The sequence below is a fragment of the Aulonocara stuartgranti genome (genome assembly GCF_965226115.1).
Source record: "Aulonocara stuartgranti genome assembly, chromosome: 2".
Classification (NCBI taxonomy): domain Eukaryota; kingdom Metazoa; phylum Chordata; class Actinopteri; order Cichliformes; family Cichlidae; genus Aulonocara; species Aulonocara stuartgranti.
In genome coordinates, this window is record NC_138940.1 from 30,901,608 (window position 1) to 30,922,871 (window position 21,264).

A 21,264-nucleotide genomic window follows, 5' to 3' on the forward strand; every position below is an offset into this window, starting at 1 on the left:
GACATTTTAAATGAGAATAAGAAAGAATAGTATGTCTTTGTGCCCCCTTTTCCCTGTTCATGCCCTATCGGCCCCCCTGGCTAAACTTTGCTAGATCCGCCCCTGCACAGTTACCAGCCGTCAGCTATGTAGAAAAAGATCCTGGTGTAGAAAGTAATATTAAATAAATTCTAACAACAGCTTATCAAGGTTAAACGTGCTGCTGTTGTTCAGCCGCTGGTTTCCTCTTTCTGGCGCGAAGTGGGCGATAAACAAACAAGAGAGACGGACTGACGACAGAAAAGCCGATCAGCTGATCATTGATCAGTTTCATGATTGAAGTAGCAGCAGGAGAGAGAGAGAGGCAGTCGCTCCATATATTGGTTGTTAAGCTTAACGCAGGAATGCTTTACAAACATTCAGAGATGAACTTACACACTTGCTTTACTTCTCTCTGGGATAACTTTCTCGGAGATGAAATGCTCAACCAGACCACCGACAGATCTGGCACGCCACAGCCGCTCTATCACGTGATGCATACTGCTCTGACGTGCTAAGGTTATGAGCCGAGTTATGCCATGTCGCAAGTTTTGTGAGGTGCTTTTTTGATATTTAATGGATCGGATTACATTTTTTATTTCTCTCCGATATCCGATACAGTAATTTAGGTCAGTATCGGACCGATACCGATACGTAATATCGGATCGGTCCATCTCTAGTTCAGACATGTTGACATTACAGAGAACAGAGCAGGGTCACTGTCAACATCAGTGCTAGCCCTCATGAGAACTGAAAAAAAGCATGACTTTTCAGCAGCTACTGGGTACACACACGCACACACACACAGGCACACGGCATGGGGATGTACTCACGTCCAGTGGTGGAGTCAAAGCTGTCAGAGGATTTGAGGTCTCTGTTGGCATCGAGGTGGAGAACTCCGAACCAGTCCTTCAGTCTGGCAGAGAGACTGTGAAGCTCTGTATCAGTGCAAGCTGCAGAAACACACACACACAGACACACAAAATAATGAGGAAAAGGGAAGCTGTCAATCTACTGCTGTCATCTGAGTAAAAAAAAACAGCTCTTTTTCTTGCTCCTCATCAAACTTTCATTCCATTTCTGCTGTGTACTTTTCCTTTGTATTCTTTCCTTTCTTTTGTCTCGTCCAACTTTTCTCCTTGAGCAAACACAGTGGGGTGATAACGCATACTCAAATACTGGTTACCATAGGAACACAATCTGACATGCACATATGCACATACACACATGTACAGTATACATATTGTTATTTCCATGGCTCTTAGCATTTCTGTCCAGTTTCATTTAGCATTCGTTCAGAGTTCAGATGAATGACTTTATCTTTGCAGGAAAAGACACAATCTCACACACATACACCATACCAGTGGAGGTCTGTCATGCCACTTTGCCTTCATAGTAAAACAAGAAAAAAGAAAAGAATAGTTGTGTCTGCATTAGATGCCACTTTATTGTTGCAATTTTAAGATAAATGCATGTGTTTCTATTAGGGCTGCCACAAACGATTATTTTGATAGTCGACTAGTCACCGATTATTTTTGCGATTAGTCGACTAATCAGAGTCGACAATGCATCCATTGGACGTAAAACGTACAGCTTATTGCACCAGCATGCATCTGCTCTTATATAACTATCATTAGCTTACAGCTTTAAGTGTTTAAGCTATGTGCTAACTCAAAATAAAGGCAAGATGATAGTTTATTAAATTTTAATGAAATTTACAGATTGTTTCGGTGAAGTTTAATAAACTCCTTGCTACTTAAAATATAACAGGACACCGGAGTATATTCTTGAGCATCTCACACTTCTGATAATCAGTTGTCTGCTTGACATTTATTCAGCTGTGTAAAAACTATAACTTTAATCTCAGCCAAACCAATTTACTCAGGAACAAATAAAATACTGAAAAAAGCCAAACAATAACATTTTTAAGTTATCTAAGTGACTTATATATGTTTAACCTGAGTAGCGAAAGACGGCGGTGGGTTTGAAAACGATTTGCCCGGAGTCCGGGATTCTCACCGGCTCTAGTGAGCTTTGCCCCTGGCTAGCTATCGAGCTAGTGGGTAACGCTTTTCAAAATATGTGGTGTCTTGATAAACTGAGCAGATATTTGAGGTTTACACAGTTACATTCTCGTCTGAAAATATGTTAAACGTTTATTTTGTGACCCAGAAAGAATAATAAGAGTAATATTAAAACTAACTAGCTGCTGCCATTGTTGGAAACTGAGCTAGGCTGCGCTATGAATTCTGGGACAAAGCTACTTCTTCTTCTTCGGGGTTTAACGGCAGCTGGCATCCTTGTACATGCAGTGCTGCCATCTTCTGTTTCAGTCCGTTATTACACTCTTAAATCCTACTACTCATTCCTGCGTCTTTTGTGATCTTACAAAGCTTCAAACGACGCATCGACTATTAAATCAGTCATCGACGATTTTGATAGTCGACGTAATCGTGACTAGTCGACTAATCGTGGCAGCCCTAGTTTCTATCTTTGTGCATGATCGCTCGCATCTGTGCAAATGCAAAGAAAGTTCACCCAGCACTGTCACCCATTTTGATGCTTTAATGACAGAGAGCATCAACTGAATTTCCCTAATTTGAGTCATAAACAACAAGAAAGAAAGCTCTCGTTGCTTCAGCCCCGTGGGACAGACATGGTTGGACTGCAATTCAAGCAGACCTCTGCCTCTGCCTGTCTCATTCTGCATCTTTGTGTGTCAATCTTCTGCGCCTGATTGACACATTTGTTTCTCATTTTCTTTCGTCTGAGAGTTTGATAAATGTGCCTAGAGGACAACAGCCATTCGGCATCTCGAACCATCATTACCGATCAAAATCCTTCAGCTTTGTCGTGTAGCACAGACGATCCACAGAGGAAGGTTGTTGACAATCCTGTTGCACGTGGCTTTCCTTTGATACAATCGTTCTTTTTCTAGTGTTTACATCTGAAGATAGAAAACTGAGAAAATCTTCTGAATGTTTGAAATGTGAACGCCTAAATGGACCAAAATCACTCATCCACACACGCACACAAGGACTTGCACTTAAATAAAGAGAAGACCTGAATCACACTTTGCTGTCAGTGGATTAAGATGTCAGCAAACATGGGATCAAAAGGATATGAGCACATCACACACACAAGCAAAGTGTAAACACTCCTCAGCGTCAGTGGTAGTTTATAAGCACATATTTCTGGCATCTTGCTTTTAGCTGAGCCACACTCAACATCCTGTATTCATGCATTCTTGTCAGGTCATGCACACATGGAGATACACCTGTACATACTGCATTTTACAGTAATAGTTTGGAATTGTGCACATCTTCCTCCATAAAAGATGTTCTTAGTAAAAGAGGATGAAAAATACTTGTCTGACTGAATTCATGTGTACATGTGCGTAACTACGTATGTGTGAGTGTGTGCCTTCAGGACCAGACAGATAACATTTCACAGCACTCTTCATTTCCACAGTCTGGAAAGAGAGAACAAAATACCAACAGCTAAACATCATCTCTCCTCAGCGATTCTCAGTCGGTAGCACGTCGCCCGTTCGAAGCTCAAACCTCTGGAAGGTTTGTCCCTGCCTGATCCTTTATGTGACTGCACTGCATTCCTACATCGTCTCTGCACTTCATCGTCTTGCTCTCTGTTCCCTCTCATTGCTTTTTGTATCACTCTTTGCTTTTCTGATTCTTTTGTTGCCTTTGAGACTTGCTGATTTCTCTCGATTGCTCGTTCATTTCCAATTCTCTAACTCTGTCGATTTTCAAGATTCAATATAAGCCACTTATCACACCTGGCTGTGGCTAAGCCAGTTTCTTTTTATGATGAAGAAGAAGGCCACTTTGATATGTCCGACTCTCTTTATTTCTTTCTCTCACCTAAATTGCTTTGAGTGCTTCATTTCCCATTTCTCTCCTTGTACATCCCCCTACAGACTCTAAAGATTTAAGCGTTTCTTTAACAGTTTTTACCTTTGATATCCACTCCCTCTATCGCTTTCCATCTTATTGTACACTTTTTCTGACTTCACTACACTCATCTTTTCCTCTCAAAGTTTCTAGACTTGGCACTATGGCTCAGAATGAGTCTAGATGGACTCTTATCTTTTTATTTTGTCTGCATTGTTGAAATAGTTTCTGATAATCCCAGCACTGCTGAGTGCATAAGGAGCCTTTTCAGAGGGCGTTAAGTTAGAAAGCTGAAAATATTCACATATACATCCAATGCAGAGAGTTATAAAGGCCTGTTCTTACACTTTTCTATGTTAACAGAATACATTACTGTGCAAAAGTCTTGAGCCACTCTTTCAATCAATCCCACACTGGTTTAGTAACCAGTCCGGGGACTGGTGAGGCCAGTCCATGACACTTATAACTCCATTGTGTAGTTTTTCTATCCAGGTATGTTTTTACTGCACTGTTGGTGTGTTTGAGGTCATTATCACGATGAAAAAAGAAACTGTTGCCAGTCTCATATTTTCTAGATCAGCGGTCTCCAACCTTTTTTGCGCCACAGACCAGTTTAACTCCAACAATATTTTCATGGACATACTTTAAGGTAAATAAGGTAAATACAACAAAATAAAACCAGCACCAGTACAAAAAAGGGAACATTTATTCATAAAACACATGGGAAAAGACCCAGGGAAACCGAGTTAATGATAAAAATTATTTTAAAAAAATGACAAATACCGATAAAAACCTTGAAAACTATACATTTCACACCCAAGTCTCAACTCTCATGGCCCAGTACCAAATGACTCGGCCCGGGGGTTGGGGAACGCTGTTCTAGATGGTATTGCATGATGGATCAAAATCTGCCACCTCTTATTTTATCCACTTGTAGATTTTCCTTACATTTTTTAAGGGCATGTGACACACCATGCTGAGGTACATCAGCTTGTTACTGTAAAATACTATTTTATGTCTAACTATGTGATTGTGTACATTTTTCATAGATTTGACTACAAAAATTGGGACAAATTAAGGGTTTTGTGCCAAAAGATACAATTTAACATTTGTCTGTTATGTTTAGAGACAACACCCATTCATTCCTTGAGGTAGGTCTATTTTTAAGCTTCCATTCCTCTGTAAATGTCAGCTATAAGGACTGAAAATGAAACAGAAAGAAAGGCAAGAAAGTCTGGGTCTATGAAAGCAAAGTATAAAGAAATTATGTGTGGCTCAAATTTTTGCACAGCACTGCACATCATATTAACATTAACATTTGTATAAAAGCTAAATTTTAATGGGTTGTTCCTGTAGTCGTTGTATTTACTTCTTTTCACTTACAAAATCAAAAGCCATGTAGGCCAAATCTATCCCTGGATACTTTATAACTGTCTAAGGTTCTCAGTTTTCCCCCCTCTTTTCATTAAGTTGTCAGGATTTTTCCATTGTGCATTTTCATAAAGAACGTTTGCTGACAGCATCCATCAGTTCAGGTAGTTTCCAAAGAGTTTTGTATGTGATACTGCAGAACTATGACTAAGCAGCAATGCAGTCCTTGATTTCCTTGTGAAATCATAACTGATGCAACAGGTGTGAGAAAAACAAAGCTGAAAAGTTTTGCACCTTGTCAGCTTCAAGAAACTGGAAGATCTCTTTGGTGGCTTTTATATTTTAGCAGCAAATTTAACTCTTACTTATCACAGTGCAGAGTGACAAAAAAAGGCAGAAGTGGGCAGAATAAATAAAAACCTTTGGGTAAATAGCTACTTTGTCAAATCTCAACAACTAAGAGCAAAATGTGCACTCTACTTTAAATAATAAACCAGACAACTGCTTTCCATCTGTTCTTAGGTGGTGTGGAGACTGCAGTGTCAGATTTGTCAAAGCCCCACTCTAACCTATCAAAGAGAGTTTGACGAGGAACCTTTACAGCGGATGAAGCAGACAGAGGCAACAAGTCAGCCAGCCAGACACTCACACACACAGACACACGCACATATATAGAGGCAGCGTTCTCACATGAGACGCCATCGATCATAGCTGTGGGTCAAATATCAACCACTGAATCGTGGCTTAGAATCACCATCTATCCTTCTTCCTTCCTTCTGCTTTCCCTCTCACCCACCACATCCTCACATCTGCTGTCTTTCATGTCTGCGAACCTGGATGAAAATCTGGCACCTAACTAAAAAAAAATATCACAGTCTACGAGTCCTTCACAGACTGATTCAGAGGAAAACTACCTGCTGAATGTGGAAAAGCAAAGTTAAAACTGAAATCCATCACAGAAGATAGAGAAATGGACAAATGAAAAAGTGTGTTGAACAACATTATCTTAGATAGTGGCAGTGAAATAAAAAATGAAAATGAAATCAAACACTAGCTGGACATTTTAAAGAGGCTGAATTGCTTCATTATGTTTAAAGTTTGGTTTATGCGTTGTCTCACTGGGAATTACAGTTTTCTTTTCTTTCTTTTTACACCTTAAAAGCTCAAATTTCAGCTGTAATCTTTTAAATTGAAGTGTACTACACTGCTACTAAACACCATGACAACAACGATAGCACTGTTTGTGTCCTTTAATTATTATTTTCCCACCACACATACATATAAATATATATATATTTATGTGCACACTGGATGAACACGGGCAGCTCCAAAGAAGACTGGTTTGTGGGTATTCTCGGTGATGCCACTTTAAACATTTTCATTTGTGTTTACAGATGTGTTTTGTTGACTTGTCGTACTAATTATCCCTGAAAAACTTTATTATGTGCCTGACAAAAAAATGCAATGTCCTGGTAGCTCACATAGCTAAATGGTAGTAGCCAAGTTTCAAGGAACCATTACAACTAAAAAACAATGATCTCTCAGTATAAAAGAATAATATATAGTTTGTGTAATTAGTCGGTAAATGTCACAATGCCCATGATTGAATGTTAGCCACTTGAAGACAAATGTGCTAATTAATAGAGGTGGGAATCACCATACATCCCACGATACGATATTATCACAATACTTAATGCACGATACGATATTATTGCAATTTTTTAAAATATTTTGCGATATTCAGATTCTGTACATAAAGGTAAACTTTATCAATATTCATTTTATCTAATATCAAAGTCTCGCACTCAGTCTTTCTCTCATTTCAGTCAGTTTTAATGTTGACAAACTGAACGGTTTGTATTACAGTCTAGTCCAACTTAACTAAATGCAACCATCTGGTACAATTATAGCTATTCTGAACTATGCAATTTATGAAAACTATGCAGCCCCTTCAGCAACTGAAGAATTTGAAAGTAAATTAAAACAAAATATAATTTTACATTAAATAAAAAAGTTTTAAACTTAATTAAAATAAAAAATGTCTTAAGTTAAAATAAGTAAACTGTCATGTTTATTGCTGCAAAAAAAAAGTTAATCTTTTGCTCAGAAAAATATCACGATACTACACAGTATTGATTTTTTCTCACACCCCTACTAATTAACTAGATTTAAAAAAAAGGGGGGGAAAAGGGGGGAAAAAATCCCTGCATGAGTGCTTAAAATTTCAACATCTACTGCCTTCAGACTTTAATCTTACAAAACTGATGCATGAAAATGCAAAATACTGTGTGCGTTTTTCTGTGCTAAACAAGCCCTTAAATGTCTCTTATGCAATGACAACAGTGAAGACAAAGGCGAGGCAAAGCTATTGAATTTAATTCAATTCAGGTTTATTTATACAAACCACAACAATCACCTCAAGGTGCTTTATACTGTAAAGTTCTGAAAACAACCCGTAACGATCAAACAAACCCCTATGAGCGAGCACTTTGTGACAGTGGGAAGGAACAACTCCCTTTAACGGGAAGAAACATCCACAAAAGGAGAAGAGAAAAGACAAAGAGAGCATAGTTCTCCTAAATCTTCTAGAAATATTCTCCCATACTCATCTGTGCACTTTTGCACTATCACCAGATGTTAGAGTTGTTGCTTTCATTAGGAGGAGATTGAGCAGAACTTTCCCAAATTACATATGTCAAACCCTCCAGGGCAGTTTAGGTCATGAGATAAATGTGTGTGCCAGACGTTCTGAGATACAACTCCAAATATCAAGAGAAATTAGGCCTTGAGGTCCTCTGTGGGTCCCCTTTATCACCTGTAAATAATTAACTAAGCGTCTCACTGGCTCCAGACAAAGTAAAAGGTAGGTGGTGATCACCTTGAGACATCGAGAGTAGCGTCTGATTGAATCAAAATTAAAGATAGATGGAAAGCGAGAGAGGATTGGTGAGAGGCAGTGGAAGGAGATGGCATTTCTTAACAAGGTAACAGAAAGAGAAAGAAAGGAAGTGCGACAGTAAGGAAGGAGATACAAGGAAGATAGAAGGTCAGATTCATTAAAAAGATACAAAGGTATGTTTGATTTCCTTTGCCCCGAGCTATCAGCGTTCCAGAGTGATTTCACTGGCACTGAGCTAAGTTTCGCCCAGATAATGATCAGTAATACAGTGTCTACACAGGCAGAGAGACAGGTAGAGATAGAAATTGGCCAGATACACAAACAGCGGAAGGCAGACAACCAATTCAGGTTTAGCCTTAAGAGTAATTTTATTTTGGCAAAATCAGTATCTCTTCTACTTTTTTAAAGCTCATTTTTCAAAGTGGAACTTTTCTGTGTAATCCAACATCACTGGATATAAAACAGTCTAGAGAGGCTGGAGGAGAATGTGTAGGGATTAGGGAATTAATAAACTAGCAAACCAAAAGTAACCATTTCAGTCACCATTTTATTGGTTATTTAAATTTACGGCATGGCCTGGATATGATAAGGCATGTGAAACTACTTGTTTGATACTATAGCTATACAAAGACAGCAGAACGCAGAGGTTCCTATTATCCTGATGTTGGATTGTCCATGCATCACTCCAAACAGGTTATTTCCTCTGTTTGGAGTGATGCATGCACAGCCCTTTGCTGTGTTACATATTCAGAGCAGTGCCACAAAACAAATAAAAACAAAGAGTGGAGATTCTTATTAAACTTCTAGAAAATGCAACTATTTTCCCCAATTATAACTAATCATTCTTGTAATTATTATCTCCAAATGTGAGATATCGGAGCAGCCACAAGTTCTGGCATATCTTAGCTGTTTATGTCAATGCAATTCTATTTTTCTGCCTTAGATTAATTGTAATTTAGGCCTCAATTACACAATGCAAATGCGACATGCTTAAAGTTGTAACCACAAAGTTGTACACTAAGCCCTGCAGATGACTCTCAACATGACGCTAATGCAAAATCATTTAGGAATTATGTATCAACGTAAGAGCAAGGTGTATAGTCAGGAAAGACCAACAAAGACTGTTTGAAAGTGGTGAAGACAGTCTCAACAAGAAATTCGAAAACACTCTTCACGCTGGTCAAGACTCTGGAAAAAATCCCTGAGCAATTGGCACACGTCAGGAGAGCATAGGAAGTGTGGAGGCAGGAGAAAAGAGAGCACAATCTGTCCTCCTGTGTGCTCTCAGTAGAACTGTGAGACTGAAATGCCAGGGCAAATTTAATTTAGCGAGGGGATTTAGCCTGTTCAGCATCTTACAGTGCTCTTTGTTTTGTCAGTGTCTTTTTTCCCAGTGACAGCTGACATAAAAATGATCTATTATTACTTTAAAAATCTCATTGACCATAACCAGCGCTGACTTACGCCGTTATAGAAGATCATCTGCTGGATCGCTTCATGTCAGGTCGAGTCATTGTTTTACAGGGGAAAGTAATGATGTGCAATGTCACAGAGTGCTGCCTCAGGGGAGATGGCAGATCAAATGAAACCTCAGCACCCCCGTGTCGATGTGTTAACCTTCTCTGACAAACAGGCAAACAGCAGCAATGGATTTCTGAGCACATCAGGATTAAATGTTCATTAGGAAAACTCAGAGAAATTACTGGTTAACGCATGTAATTAACCTGCAATTATGGCCTAATTCTTAAGATTTTTCTAAATTCTCTGTTGTAGACAATTTATTTTCCCAGAGCTTTTGTAAGTTACAATTCTGCAGAGACTTTCTATCATCCGTTTATGCCAAGCAGACACTAATTTGTCCCCATATAAATGCAGTTCAGAGATGCATGTGTTTCACAGTCTTCTAAACAATCCAAAAAATCCCCAAAAAACAAGAAACAACAGCAACAACGAGAAAGACAAAAAAGCGGAGGTGGAACTTTAACCTAACACTCTGCAAAATGATGGAGTGGAGGCTTGAGACAGAAAATAAATGAGAAACTGATAGAGTTGGGAGAGGGAGGAGGAAACTGAGGAGTCAAAGGGAAAAGTGGGAGTGATGTGACTGACAAACACACATGTTCCCCATAGGCCCGCTACCACTCAGTGATAAATAAAGGTTATTAGTGTGGTTTAGGGAAAAGTATACTCGCAAACATGGAATCTGAAGACTACCACTCTGCCTTGTCAAAGAAAAACAACAATATTCACCCTGCTCTCCAAATAAATTGCATGCTGCAGCGTAGACTCTTCTACAGCTATCATTCAAAATCAAGGGAGTGTGCAGCAGACATAAGATACAAAGACTGAAATCTATGTACAGAAAGTGTTCGATGCCTTTGCATAGTCATATGACAGGCAACAAATTCATTTATTCCCAATCCTCAGACTATGTGGCCCCTTGCGTGCCCTATTCCATCTGTGTATATATTTTCTGTCTTGTAAAAGCCTTTTTATGGAAGTGCAGAGTTCAAGATGAACTAAAAAAATGTAGCTATAATAAATATATATTCAGTGTTCACTTTGCCATTCAAGCCGAGCGTCCAAGTGGAGAAGAAAACTGATTAAAGTGACTTTAAAGCTGGCTTGATTGTTTGTGCCGGATAGTATTTTAGAAACTGCTGAGCTGCTAGGATTTTCCCACTTAACCATCTCCAGGGTTTACACAAAATGGCCTGGAAAAGAGAAATATCCAGTGAGAGGCAGGTCTCTAGGTGAAAATTACTCGTTGAAGCTGGAAGTTAGAGGACAATGGCCAGAGTGCTTCAATCTGATAGGAAGGTAAACATTCATTAAAGCCATAGTATGCAGAAGAGTATCTTTGAAAGCACAACATGTCAAACCCTGAAGCAGGAGACCACACCTGTCAGTAAAGAACAGAAAACTGTAGGTTCAATTTGCATGGGCTCACTAAAATAGGGCAACAGAAGATTGGAAAAAATGTTGGCTAGTCTGATAAGTTTTGATTTCTGCTGCAACATTCAGATGGCACGGTCAAAACTTGGCACTAGCAAACATGAAAGCATGGATCCATCCAGCTTTGTATCAACGGCTGAGCTGCAGCTGGTAGTGTAATGGTGAGGCGGATATTTTCTCGGCACACTTGGTTCCCCTTACTACCACTTAAGCATTGTTTAACTCCCACAGGCTACTCAGTATTGTTGCTGACCACGTCCATCCCTTTATGACCACACCGTACCCATCTTCTGATGGCTGCTTCCAGCAGGATAAAGCATCATTTCACAAAGCTCAAATGATCTCAAATTGGTTTCTTGAACATGACAATGAGTTCACTGCACTCAAAAAGCCTGCACAGCCACCAGAACTCACTCTAATAGAGCACCTTTGGGATGTGGTGGAACAGGACATTCTCATCATGGATGTGCACCAACTGTGTGACGCTATCATGACAATATAGGCCAAAATCTCTGAGGAATGTTTCCATCACCTTGCTGAATCAGTGCCACAAAAAAGCAGCTTAGAAAGCAAAAGCGATCCAACCTGATACTAGCACAGTGCAAATAATGAAGTGACACCTAATTTAAGAGTTCAAATTCTTTGAAAAACTCCAACAATATAGCAAAATCTACTGCTTTGTATTCTGTTACTTTTAAGCTTGAATACTTTACTACACTACATCCTACATTAGCGTACAAAAAAAGCAAACAAACAATAAATAAACAAACAAAAATCCAATGACTAATAAGTTTACCTCTTCTGTTACATAAGGAATAGTGGGTGACTGTTTAACACAGGGTTAATCAGAAAATTTTTAATTAGATCTCAGGTTGCAGAAAAAGTGCTAAATGTTGCCCTGGCAGCAAATTCTAAGGCATCTATATTCAGTGTTTACTTAATGTAATGGAAAGGAATTTAAAGTGTCTTGTTTACTGGGTTTACTGACAGTTATATAAATGTTTTAATCATTAGACTCACCTTAACAGTCTATGTGCTCATTATAAATAAACGGTATAAAACGACTACAGGAGTAAATTTAAGTAAAATGGTAAATGGTCTGTATTTGTATAGCGCTTTTACTAGTCCCCCCTAGGGACCCCAAAGCACTTTACACACCCAGTCATCCACCCAGTCACACACTGGTGGAGGCAAGCTACAGTTGTAGCCACAGCTGCCCTGGGACAGACTGACAGAAGCGAGGCTGCCATATCGCGCCATCGGCCCTTCTGGCCAACACCAGTAGGCGGTAGGTGAAGTGTCTTGCCCAAGGACACAACGACCGAGACTGTCCGAGCTGGGGCTCGAACCGGCAACCTTCCGATTACAAGGCGAACTCCCAACTCTTGAGCCCCAAGTATTAGAGCATAATGTGTTTTCCAGCCTCAGTGTAGCCCCACAGTGTTTACAGGAAGATATGAAAACATGCACATTATATTTAAAAAGAGAATATTATGTTTGGCTCATTTAAGCACTTCTTGTAAATATAACAAGGTCAAATCAGTGATATTAACAATTACAATAAATTTGTGTAATTTATAAGCTTTAAATAGTGATGTAATCATACACAGTTGAACTTGATATCATATAAAAGTAAAAGCAAGTCTATTTATGATTTTAAATGATGTGTTATATGTTTTTAAAACTTGATCTCAGAGCATCTAATACCTCCGGGGTTGCAGCTGAAACAATCAGGCACACACTACAACGCTATAAGAATACATGGAAGCATAACATCGGTTTAATGGAATATGCTATTGTCATTATAGCTGGATATACCAGAGCCTTAATGATGGTGCCACATACTGATAAGTCGTGTAATTGAAATGGTGTGCTTCTTTTTTGCAGATATGCCTCCTGGCTTTAAATGGACTTGATCCAGTGCTTTTACCTTGTTACGAACGACTTAAAGTCCTTAGGGCACACATGCTTAGTGGGTTTTTTTCTGTTACTTACGTACTGCTTAGCACCCGGTTGGATTTGGGCACTTAACCACTGTGCATTTTTCTAATATAATAGTTTGCTCTTTCTTTAAAAAACAAGCTGTTCTTCTGCTGTTTGTGCTTATATGTTGGAAACACCACTAATTCCCATTCATACATAAGTTGCATGAATGGGAATTAGTGAAGCCACGTAAGGAAAATGTTGTTGTTGTTTCATGAGTTTTAGCACAGACAGATGTGGTCAAAGTGATTCCTTAGTCATTGCTGCAGTAAAAAGCTTTGAAGTAAAACTTTGCTGTCTGTCAAGAAAGGCACTGCATGCTAATTTTATATCAGTCAAAAGTAATAAGCAATCCCATTGGATTAATTACTGACATGTTAATGCTAAAAATAGTAGATTTCCTAAGACTGGAGCCAACTAAAGGAAGTTTGGCAAGCTACTTCTTGCTGCTCCCTTATTCCACACCACAGCAGGTAGTTTGTGTTTGATGCGGCATTTTTTTTATACTATGTATGGTGGCCCTGAGAGGCCAAATGGACAGCAACTTAAGAAAACACCAGCAAAAAGAAAAACGCTGCAAAAGCACACAAAACACAACGGAAATAGGAAAAAACAGATTTCCAAAAGCACAAGGGAAGTGTTTCTCAGGAGACAATAACATGATAAAAGACACCTAGCATGTTTTGGGTTCCTGCAACTGGTCCGTCGGGTTATTGTCTCCCCAGAAACATTTCCCTTGATGTTTTTTCCTATTTCCAACGTGTTTTGTATGCTTTTACAGCTTTTTTCTCATTGCTGGTGTTTTCTTAAGTTGCAGTCCGTTTGGCCTCTCGGGGCCACCGTATGGATGCCCTTCCTGATGCAAGCGGATCCTGAAGTCACACTTATAACATATGAATACTATGGAGTCAATAACAAAACTTTTAAGCAATTTTAACCCCCTCAAAATAGACACTTGAAACTTTTTAAATGCAACTGATTGTAACAATCAAAAAAGTAAAAAAGTAAAATCAAACCAGCTACAGGCCCGTGTCAAGCTGAAGCTCACCAAACGGTCAATTAAACCATCCAACGATATCAGAATCAGACTTTATTTATCCCCAAGGGGCAAACTATGACTTCTGATATAACTATGACTTATGATATGACTTCTGCTCTCTATAGATAAATAACCAATCCATGACACTCAGAAAAAAGACAAACGTCTCACTAAAAGCACAATCAGATAACATCAGCATGGATTTATCACAGTGGAAATGAGAAATTTTCCTTGAACATGACAGCCGCCGATGCCCTTTTGTCCCCACACAGCTTCACAGTTTGTTTCAAAGTTTGAATCAATAATTGCTCCAAGACATTCATAAGACTGAACACATTCCACCGTCTGACCCTTAATGGATGCGATCTCTTGTGTATGAGTACATGTTCTAAAGCCAGTGATCACATATTACTTTTTAACAAAATCATCAAGGACTGTGCCACGGTTGGGCTCATTATCCTGGAGCTGACTAACAATAACAGAGTCATCTTGATACTTTAAAATGAGCCTGCTTTCATACCCAACTCTGTACACACATATTTGTGTATGGAATAAATAATAGATAACAGATAATAAATAAGGGTAAAAGCACACATCCTGTGGGATGCCAGTCGCCTTCTGATTAAAATGTGAGACTGAATTGTGTTGAAGGTCAAAGAAAACTCAACAAACAGTAGCTGACCATGAGACCATGAGAAGTAATGCCTGGAGAGACTGGTCATTAAACACATCAGAGCTGCTTTTCCACCATCCCTGGACTCGCACCAGTTTGCATACAGGGAGAACCGGTCAACCGAGGATGCGATCGCCACAGTGCTGCACACATTACTGAAGCACTTGGAACACAGGAACACCTATGCACGGCTCCTCTTTGTAGACTACAGCTCGGCTTTTAATACCATCCGGCCATACAAACTCCGTCCCAAACTCCACCAACTGGGACTTAACTCCTCTCTGTGCAACTGGATTGTGGACTTCCTCACTAACCGTAGACAGAGTGTCAGAGTGGGTAAGAACACCTCTTCCACCCTTGTGGTCAACACCGGTGCCCCTCAGGGGTGTGTTCTGAGCCCTCTGCTATACACTCTCTTCACCCATGACTGTATTTCCTCCTGCGCGTCCAATCTCATTGTTAAGTTTGCAGATGACACTACAGTGCTCGGACTTATATCCAACAATGATGAGACAAACTATAGGACAGAGGTGCAACAACTAGAGTCATGGTGCCACGACAATAACTTGGTCTTAAACACCAAAAAGACCAAGGAGATCATTGTAGATTTCCGGAAGAGGGGCCATAACAACCATCTGCCTCTCTTCATTGGCAGTGAGGCGGTGGAGAGGGTGAGCAGTTTTAAATTCTTGGGGGTAACTGTGACCGAGGACCTGTCCTGGGGCAACCATATCACCTCAGTTGTACGGAAGGCCCAACAGCGCCTCTACTACCTGAGGAGACTGCGGAGCGCACACATTCCCAGATCTCTGATGTTGAACTTCTACAACTGTGCCATCAGCAGCGTTCTGACGTATGGATTTCTAGTGTGGTTCCCCAGCTGCACCAAGGCCGATCAGCAAGCACTCCAGCGGGTGGTGAAAGAAGCTGGCAGAATTATTGGAACAAGTCTGCCAGAGATCAGTAATATCTTCCCCACTCGCTGTCTGAGGAGGGTGCACAGTATCCTGCGGGACCAACATCACCCTGCGCGCCACCTTTTCCATCTGCTGCCCTCAGGAAGAAGGTACAGGTCTATACAGGCCAGAACATCCAGACTGGCCAACAGCCTGTATCCACAGGCTGTGAGGCTCCTGAACTCTCTGCCCCCCTCTCACGGACAATAACCATATCCAACTTCTTAATAGCAATGAACTGGTCTGCATTGGTGCATCATATCTTTATTCTCTTCCCCCTCCTGCCCCCCCCCCTCTTTCTTAAATAGATAACTATCATATCTGATATCATATCTCACAGTACAATAATATTGAATGGGTTGCATTGTTGTATTTTGTCATGTTTCTCAGGTCTTTGTCTGAATTTCTACGAACATTATTGCTAAGGATTGTCTTATTGCATTGGAGTCACACTGGGTTAAATATGTACACTTGGGTTTTAAGGGGTATTTATTATTTTCTTCTTTTTTTTGGGTTGTATGGAAGCCCCAAACGCAATTTCATTGTTCTTGACAATGACAATAAATAAATAAATACTAAATACTAAGTGTTTAACAGTTATGTTCATCAAGGTTATTGTGGCATCATCTACTCCTTTGTGTGGTTTATAAGCTAACTGCATAGGATCAAGGATATACTTAGTTCGTTGAGATTTTCAATTATTTTCCTATCAACTGATGTAAAGATAATTGACAAATGGATTTAGGAGCAGGAACTAAAACAGCTTCTTTCCATGCAACACTGTGCCTGTGAAGACTTTTTAAAAATGCAGTGAAATACAGGTCTCAGCTGTTAAGCACAAGATTTAAATAAACAACCATAGAAATTGTCAGGTCCATGACATATATTTAGTCATATGGAGCAGAAAGCCTTTTCATCACTCCTTAGGGCAATGTTAAAATACTGATTATTTCCAAGCTTTGAAGCAGTTCCTGAATCATTATGGCGGAAAAAAAGTATGAAAATGATTTTAAAGATGATAAAGTATATTAGCTAACCTAAAGTCTGAACAGAAGCCATCCAGAGTGACCTGACTGCATGATTTGGGTCTTTTTTCATACTGGACCAGTCTTAATCAGGTTTATTTGCAGCCATTTTATTCTTTAAGTAAAAACGAGAGAAGCCTAAAACCTGAAAAATCCATACAAGTACCCATAAAAGCAAAACACTTAAAACACACAGAACATTTATACAAGGACGCCAAACTCTCACTGCTGGTCGCTGCGTGTGCACGCGCCATTATCTATAATACATCATATATCTAATAATAAATGTGCATTTTCCCATATTTACAACTGTGCATATGACAAAACAAACAAAATTTAAAAAAAGAAAAAAAACCACTATCATCTATTCCTTTTTATTAAATCTAATTAAAGTGAATATTAAAACAATAGCCTGCATGAACACTTGTACAGGTACACATTAGAGTGCACACCATCTGTCGTTCTTCCTGTGTCTGAATCTAAGCAGAGAAAAAACCCGAAACAAGCAAACACAGAGGGGCAGTAACACAACAGCACTGTTTACTGATAAAGTGATGCTTATGGTCCTGCAGTTACAGACGCAGGTGTAGTGTCGAAGTGTCGGAGTCGAATTTCCCAGAGGAACCCACCCGAGGGATTAATAAAGTTCTATCTTATCTTATCTTATCTTAGTGCGAAGTGAGATATTTACTAGTCTGGTACCAATGTTCAAACTCCGTAAACACAGTCGAATGACTGCACATATCAACCTGATGCAATCTATTGACTGTTACCACAGGAACACAATCTCACACATACGCAGAGTGTTTTCCTCACCTACTGCCACCCCCATCTGTTTACCATTTTATGTTGCTGATCTAATGAGAGATTCTATCAGGTTGGGAGACGACAAACATTTCACTCATCCCTGCCACCTCTGAATGCACAAACATTTGGACCTGCTATCTGATCGATGGTTTTTAGGACAGACTGTGCTGAAAAGGTCAGTGAGAGTCATAAAAAGAGGAAGACAAAACCATAGATGAACTTATTTAAATGAGAAATAGGGACAGAAAAAATAGACCTTAGTGAAAAGAGTCAAAGCAGGAAGCCAGACAGAAAAAACCCCCCAATGCTGCATGCTGACAGTGTCCAAGATCTGGAAATAGATTTCCTTTTTTCCCACAAACTCATCCACTCTGTTCCCTCTCAGAGCCAGACTCTTAGCAAACCAAACACATAATTATAGTTTTTATTGAGCAAAGACAGAAGGGAATTAATTAGACAGCAGTCAAGTTGTTAAAACACTTCTCTGTAACCGCATCACTTTCTGTTCCCGCCATTCATTCAGACTTAAGCTAATGGACGAGACTGTAAGATAAAGAAAGAGTTGTCATTAATTAGCAGACACTGAACCTCGGGAGCTTTATAAATGCTTCACAATCAAATAGTAATTAGATAAGACCTCTGAGAGTACAGTTTGATTTCTGTATGAAGTATAGATAGATATATATATATATAGAGAGAGATAGAGAGAGAGAGAGAGAGAGAGAGATAGAGAGAGATAGAGAGAGAGAGATAGAGAGAGAGAGATAGAGAGAGAGAGATAGATAGAGAGAGAGAGAGATAGAGAGATAGAGAGATAGATAGAGAGATAGATAGATAGATAGATAGATAGATAGATAGATAGATAGATAGATAGATAGATAGATAGATAGATCGATCAACACTACACAAAGTAAAACCATTCCACCAATCCCCTATTTGTGAGAGAGGAAGTCTGTAACGATAACAATCCATCCTATTCCTTTGCTGCTTTCCTTTAGATTGCATTTCTCTACCAGAATCTCTCCATCCATCTGCTGAAATCCTATTTCCATGACAAACAATAAGACACACACACACTCACTCCATCACTGATCCCTGCAGCTGTCAGAGAATGGGTGGGGGTGATGGGACGGTAAGGAAAGAAAATAACATAAGTAAGGAGAGGGGTGACAGGAAAAGGATGGAAACACTTTGAATCACCAGAGAGTTTGAGGGATTACCAGTGAAAGGATGTTTTTGTGTGTGTGTGTCTGGTGAGACATAGTAGAGTGCTTCTGAAGCTGAAAATTGCTAAAATGCAGATAATCTTTTTCAGCTCAAATAAAGGCAAACACGACTAACTACGTAACCGCCTAAATAAAAAGGAAGCAACTTTAAACCTGATGGTTAAAGAAAAAAGATGACTATCAGGTTAAGTACTCACCAGCCTTCTCGCCATTGTGCAGTGGTTTGCTGAGCTCCTGACTGGGCAAGCAGGGACATAGCCCATCACATTTCACTGAGATTTTCTTCCCAGACAGGCAGCTCTGGAACTCCAATTTACACTGTAAAAAACCACAAAGACCTTTTCAGGGTCTAATTCCCACAATCACTGATGACAAGAGCAAAAAGGAAACACTAATTTGACAAGTTTTTTTGTTGTTGTTTTGCGTTTTGAGAATGATGTTAAAACTTTGAAAATAAACTCATTATTTTGATTAAAAAAATGCTGAAATAGTATTTCAAAGAAAACAATTGGGATTGTGAGGATAAATTTGTTATACAGTGTGGTGATACGTATAAGGGCTTTGAAGAGATGGTGCAGAATAAAACTAAACATGAAATAGTTAATTTTGTAAGTGAAATAGCTGGCAATGGACTTGATCTTATGCTCAACATTTCCACTTTATTCTCAACTTATTCTTGAAATTTCCACTTTATTCCTAACATGAGCAATACAAAATCCTTCAAACATTTTTTCCTTACACTTGAGATACTACACAGCTAAATAAATAAAAATAAATTAATCTGCATGTTGTATAATGTCACCTGTGGCCTTGCAAGCGCTATGAGTGTAAGACAACAAGCTGTCATTGACGAAATCATTGACAAAGTTTGCGGGAAAGAAATAAAAATAAAAACCAGAGTGCATGGGTGTATTAAAGATCCCTATTATATACTGCAGTCTAAGGAGGCAACACTTCACGAGCACTTTCAGTCCAAAATATTGCCCTGAATCTACAACTTTGACCTGACTGATGGTAACTATGAGCAAAAACATTTTTCTGCAAACCATGCAAACAAGCGTGAACTTTGGAAGATTTGGCAAGCATCAGGAAGTGAGTGTTTACTATAGAATTTGTACTGAGCTGCGTTATGTGGGAACTGGATGTTACCTGAGGTGAAAACAAATAATGGCGCTCCTTAGCTGGTATGTTTAAACCATGGTGGTTTATTATTCTATATATGAAATTACAACAAAACAAAAACGTGAATATTTCTTATTTGAGCTGATTATGGGAAACATTTGCTGATACAGGATTGGTCATTTATCTTGGATGAACAAATATGTCCGTTAGGCAGTCATGTAGACATGCCATTAGAAACCGAGATTCCCATTGACATTCTATTATTCACTGCAGTACAAACCTAATGCAACCCAAAAAGCAAGACGGACTACTTCTGAATGTAATTTAACAGCATAAATCTCATTTCAGGTAAGTGAGGGATAAGAAATTGTTTGGACTAGTTGGAGGAAAAAAAAATCCAATTACCAGACCCTTCCAAGAGGAATAATGAAAACTGAAATGAGATATGTAAATTCTGTTTGCGAGATGATGACGACAGGATTTGTCAGAGTGGGACCATGACGGTGCATAAACATCTATACGCATATCACGCCTTACACAGGCTTAGCCTTATCCTTCCAGCACTTTCATTTCCCACGTTCTAATTCAAATCCATCATTTCCTCCCTGTCACCTCTTTGATAGCGCCGCTAATGTTGCTTAATGAAATCTGTTGACAAAGGAACAGTGCTCTGTCCTGTTTTCAACATATTGAATTAGCTGTCTGCGGATGGGAGAGGGAGAAAGAGAAAGAGAGAGAGACGGGTGGGGATAGAGGGTGGGGGAAATGGATGTCCTCCCCCAGTCACTGTCAGAGAGAGAGAGGCACCATGAATCTTTATGTTTGTCTCTCTCCTGGGGTTAATGTGGTTTTGATGAAACAGTATTTTAACACCTGACTTGGTCAAGTAAAAATAGAGGTGAGGTGAGGAGAGAAGCCGAGGGGAGAGGAGAGGAGAAAGGATGATTTAAGAGGAAGTAAGTAATGGATTTAACTTAGTGGGCCGAAGCCTCTCAGGAGATAAGAGCACTGTCCTCTTAATAGGATATTGAGTGTGTGTGAGAGTGTGTGTGTGGTTATGATGAGGGAGGCATGTAATGTAATAATAAAACATGAATAAGCTTGAGACCAGCAGCTCACTGGTGAGCAGAGTTTAAGTTGGGCCACAGGGACCCATCACTCCAGCAGCTAACTGAACCCCTCCAACTAATTTACCACAGAGAGCAGAGGGATTTCCTAGCCCTCCCCCGGCTTTTTGTTCTTCCTCTTTTTTCGCCTTTAACACGACTCCTCCTCAGCT

General features: G+C 39.5%; 1 protein-coding gene across 2 annotated transcripts in view; it reads right to left on the minus strand.

Moving 5' to 3' along the window:
• spock1 (SPARC (osteonectin), cwcv and kazal like domains proteoglycan 1) overlaps nt 1–21,264 on the minus strand; it is a 122,774-nt gene that overhangs the window by 5,564 nt on the left and 95,946 nt on the right. For both annotated transcript variants that reach the window (XM_082504155.1, XM_082504154.1), the window contains exons 7-8: nt 19,061–19,181; nt 852–971 (exon numbers count right to left, since the gene is read on the minus strand). In XM_082504155.1, the coding sequence (XP_082360281.1) occupies nt 852–971; nt 19,061–19,181 (241 nt within the window). The remainder of the gene's footprint in view (nt 1–851; nt 972–19,060; nt 19,182–21,264) is intronic.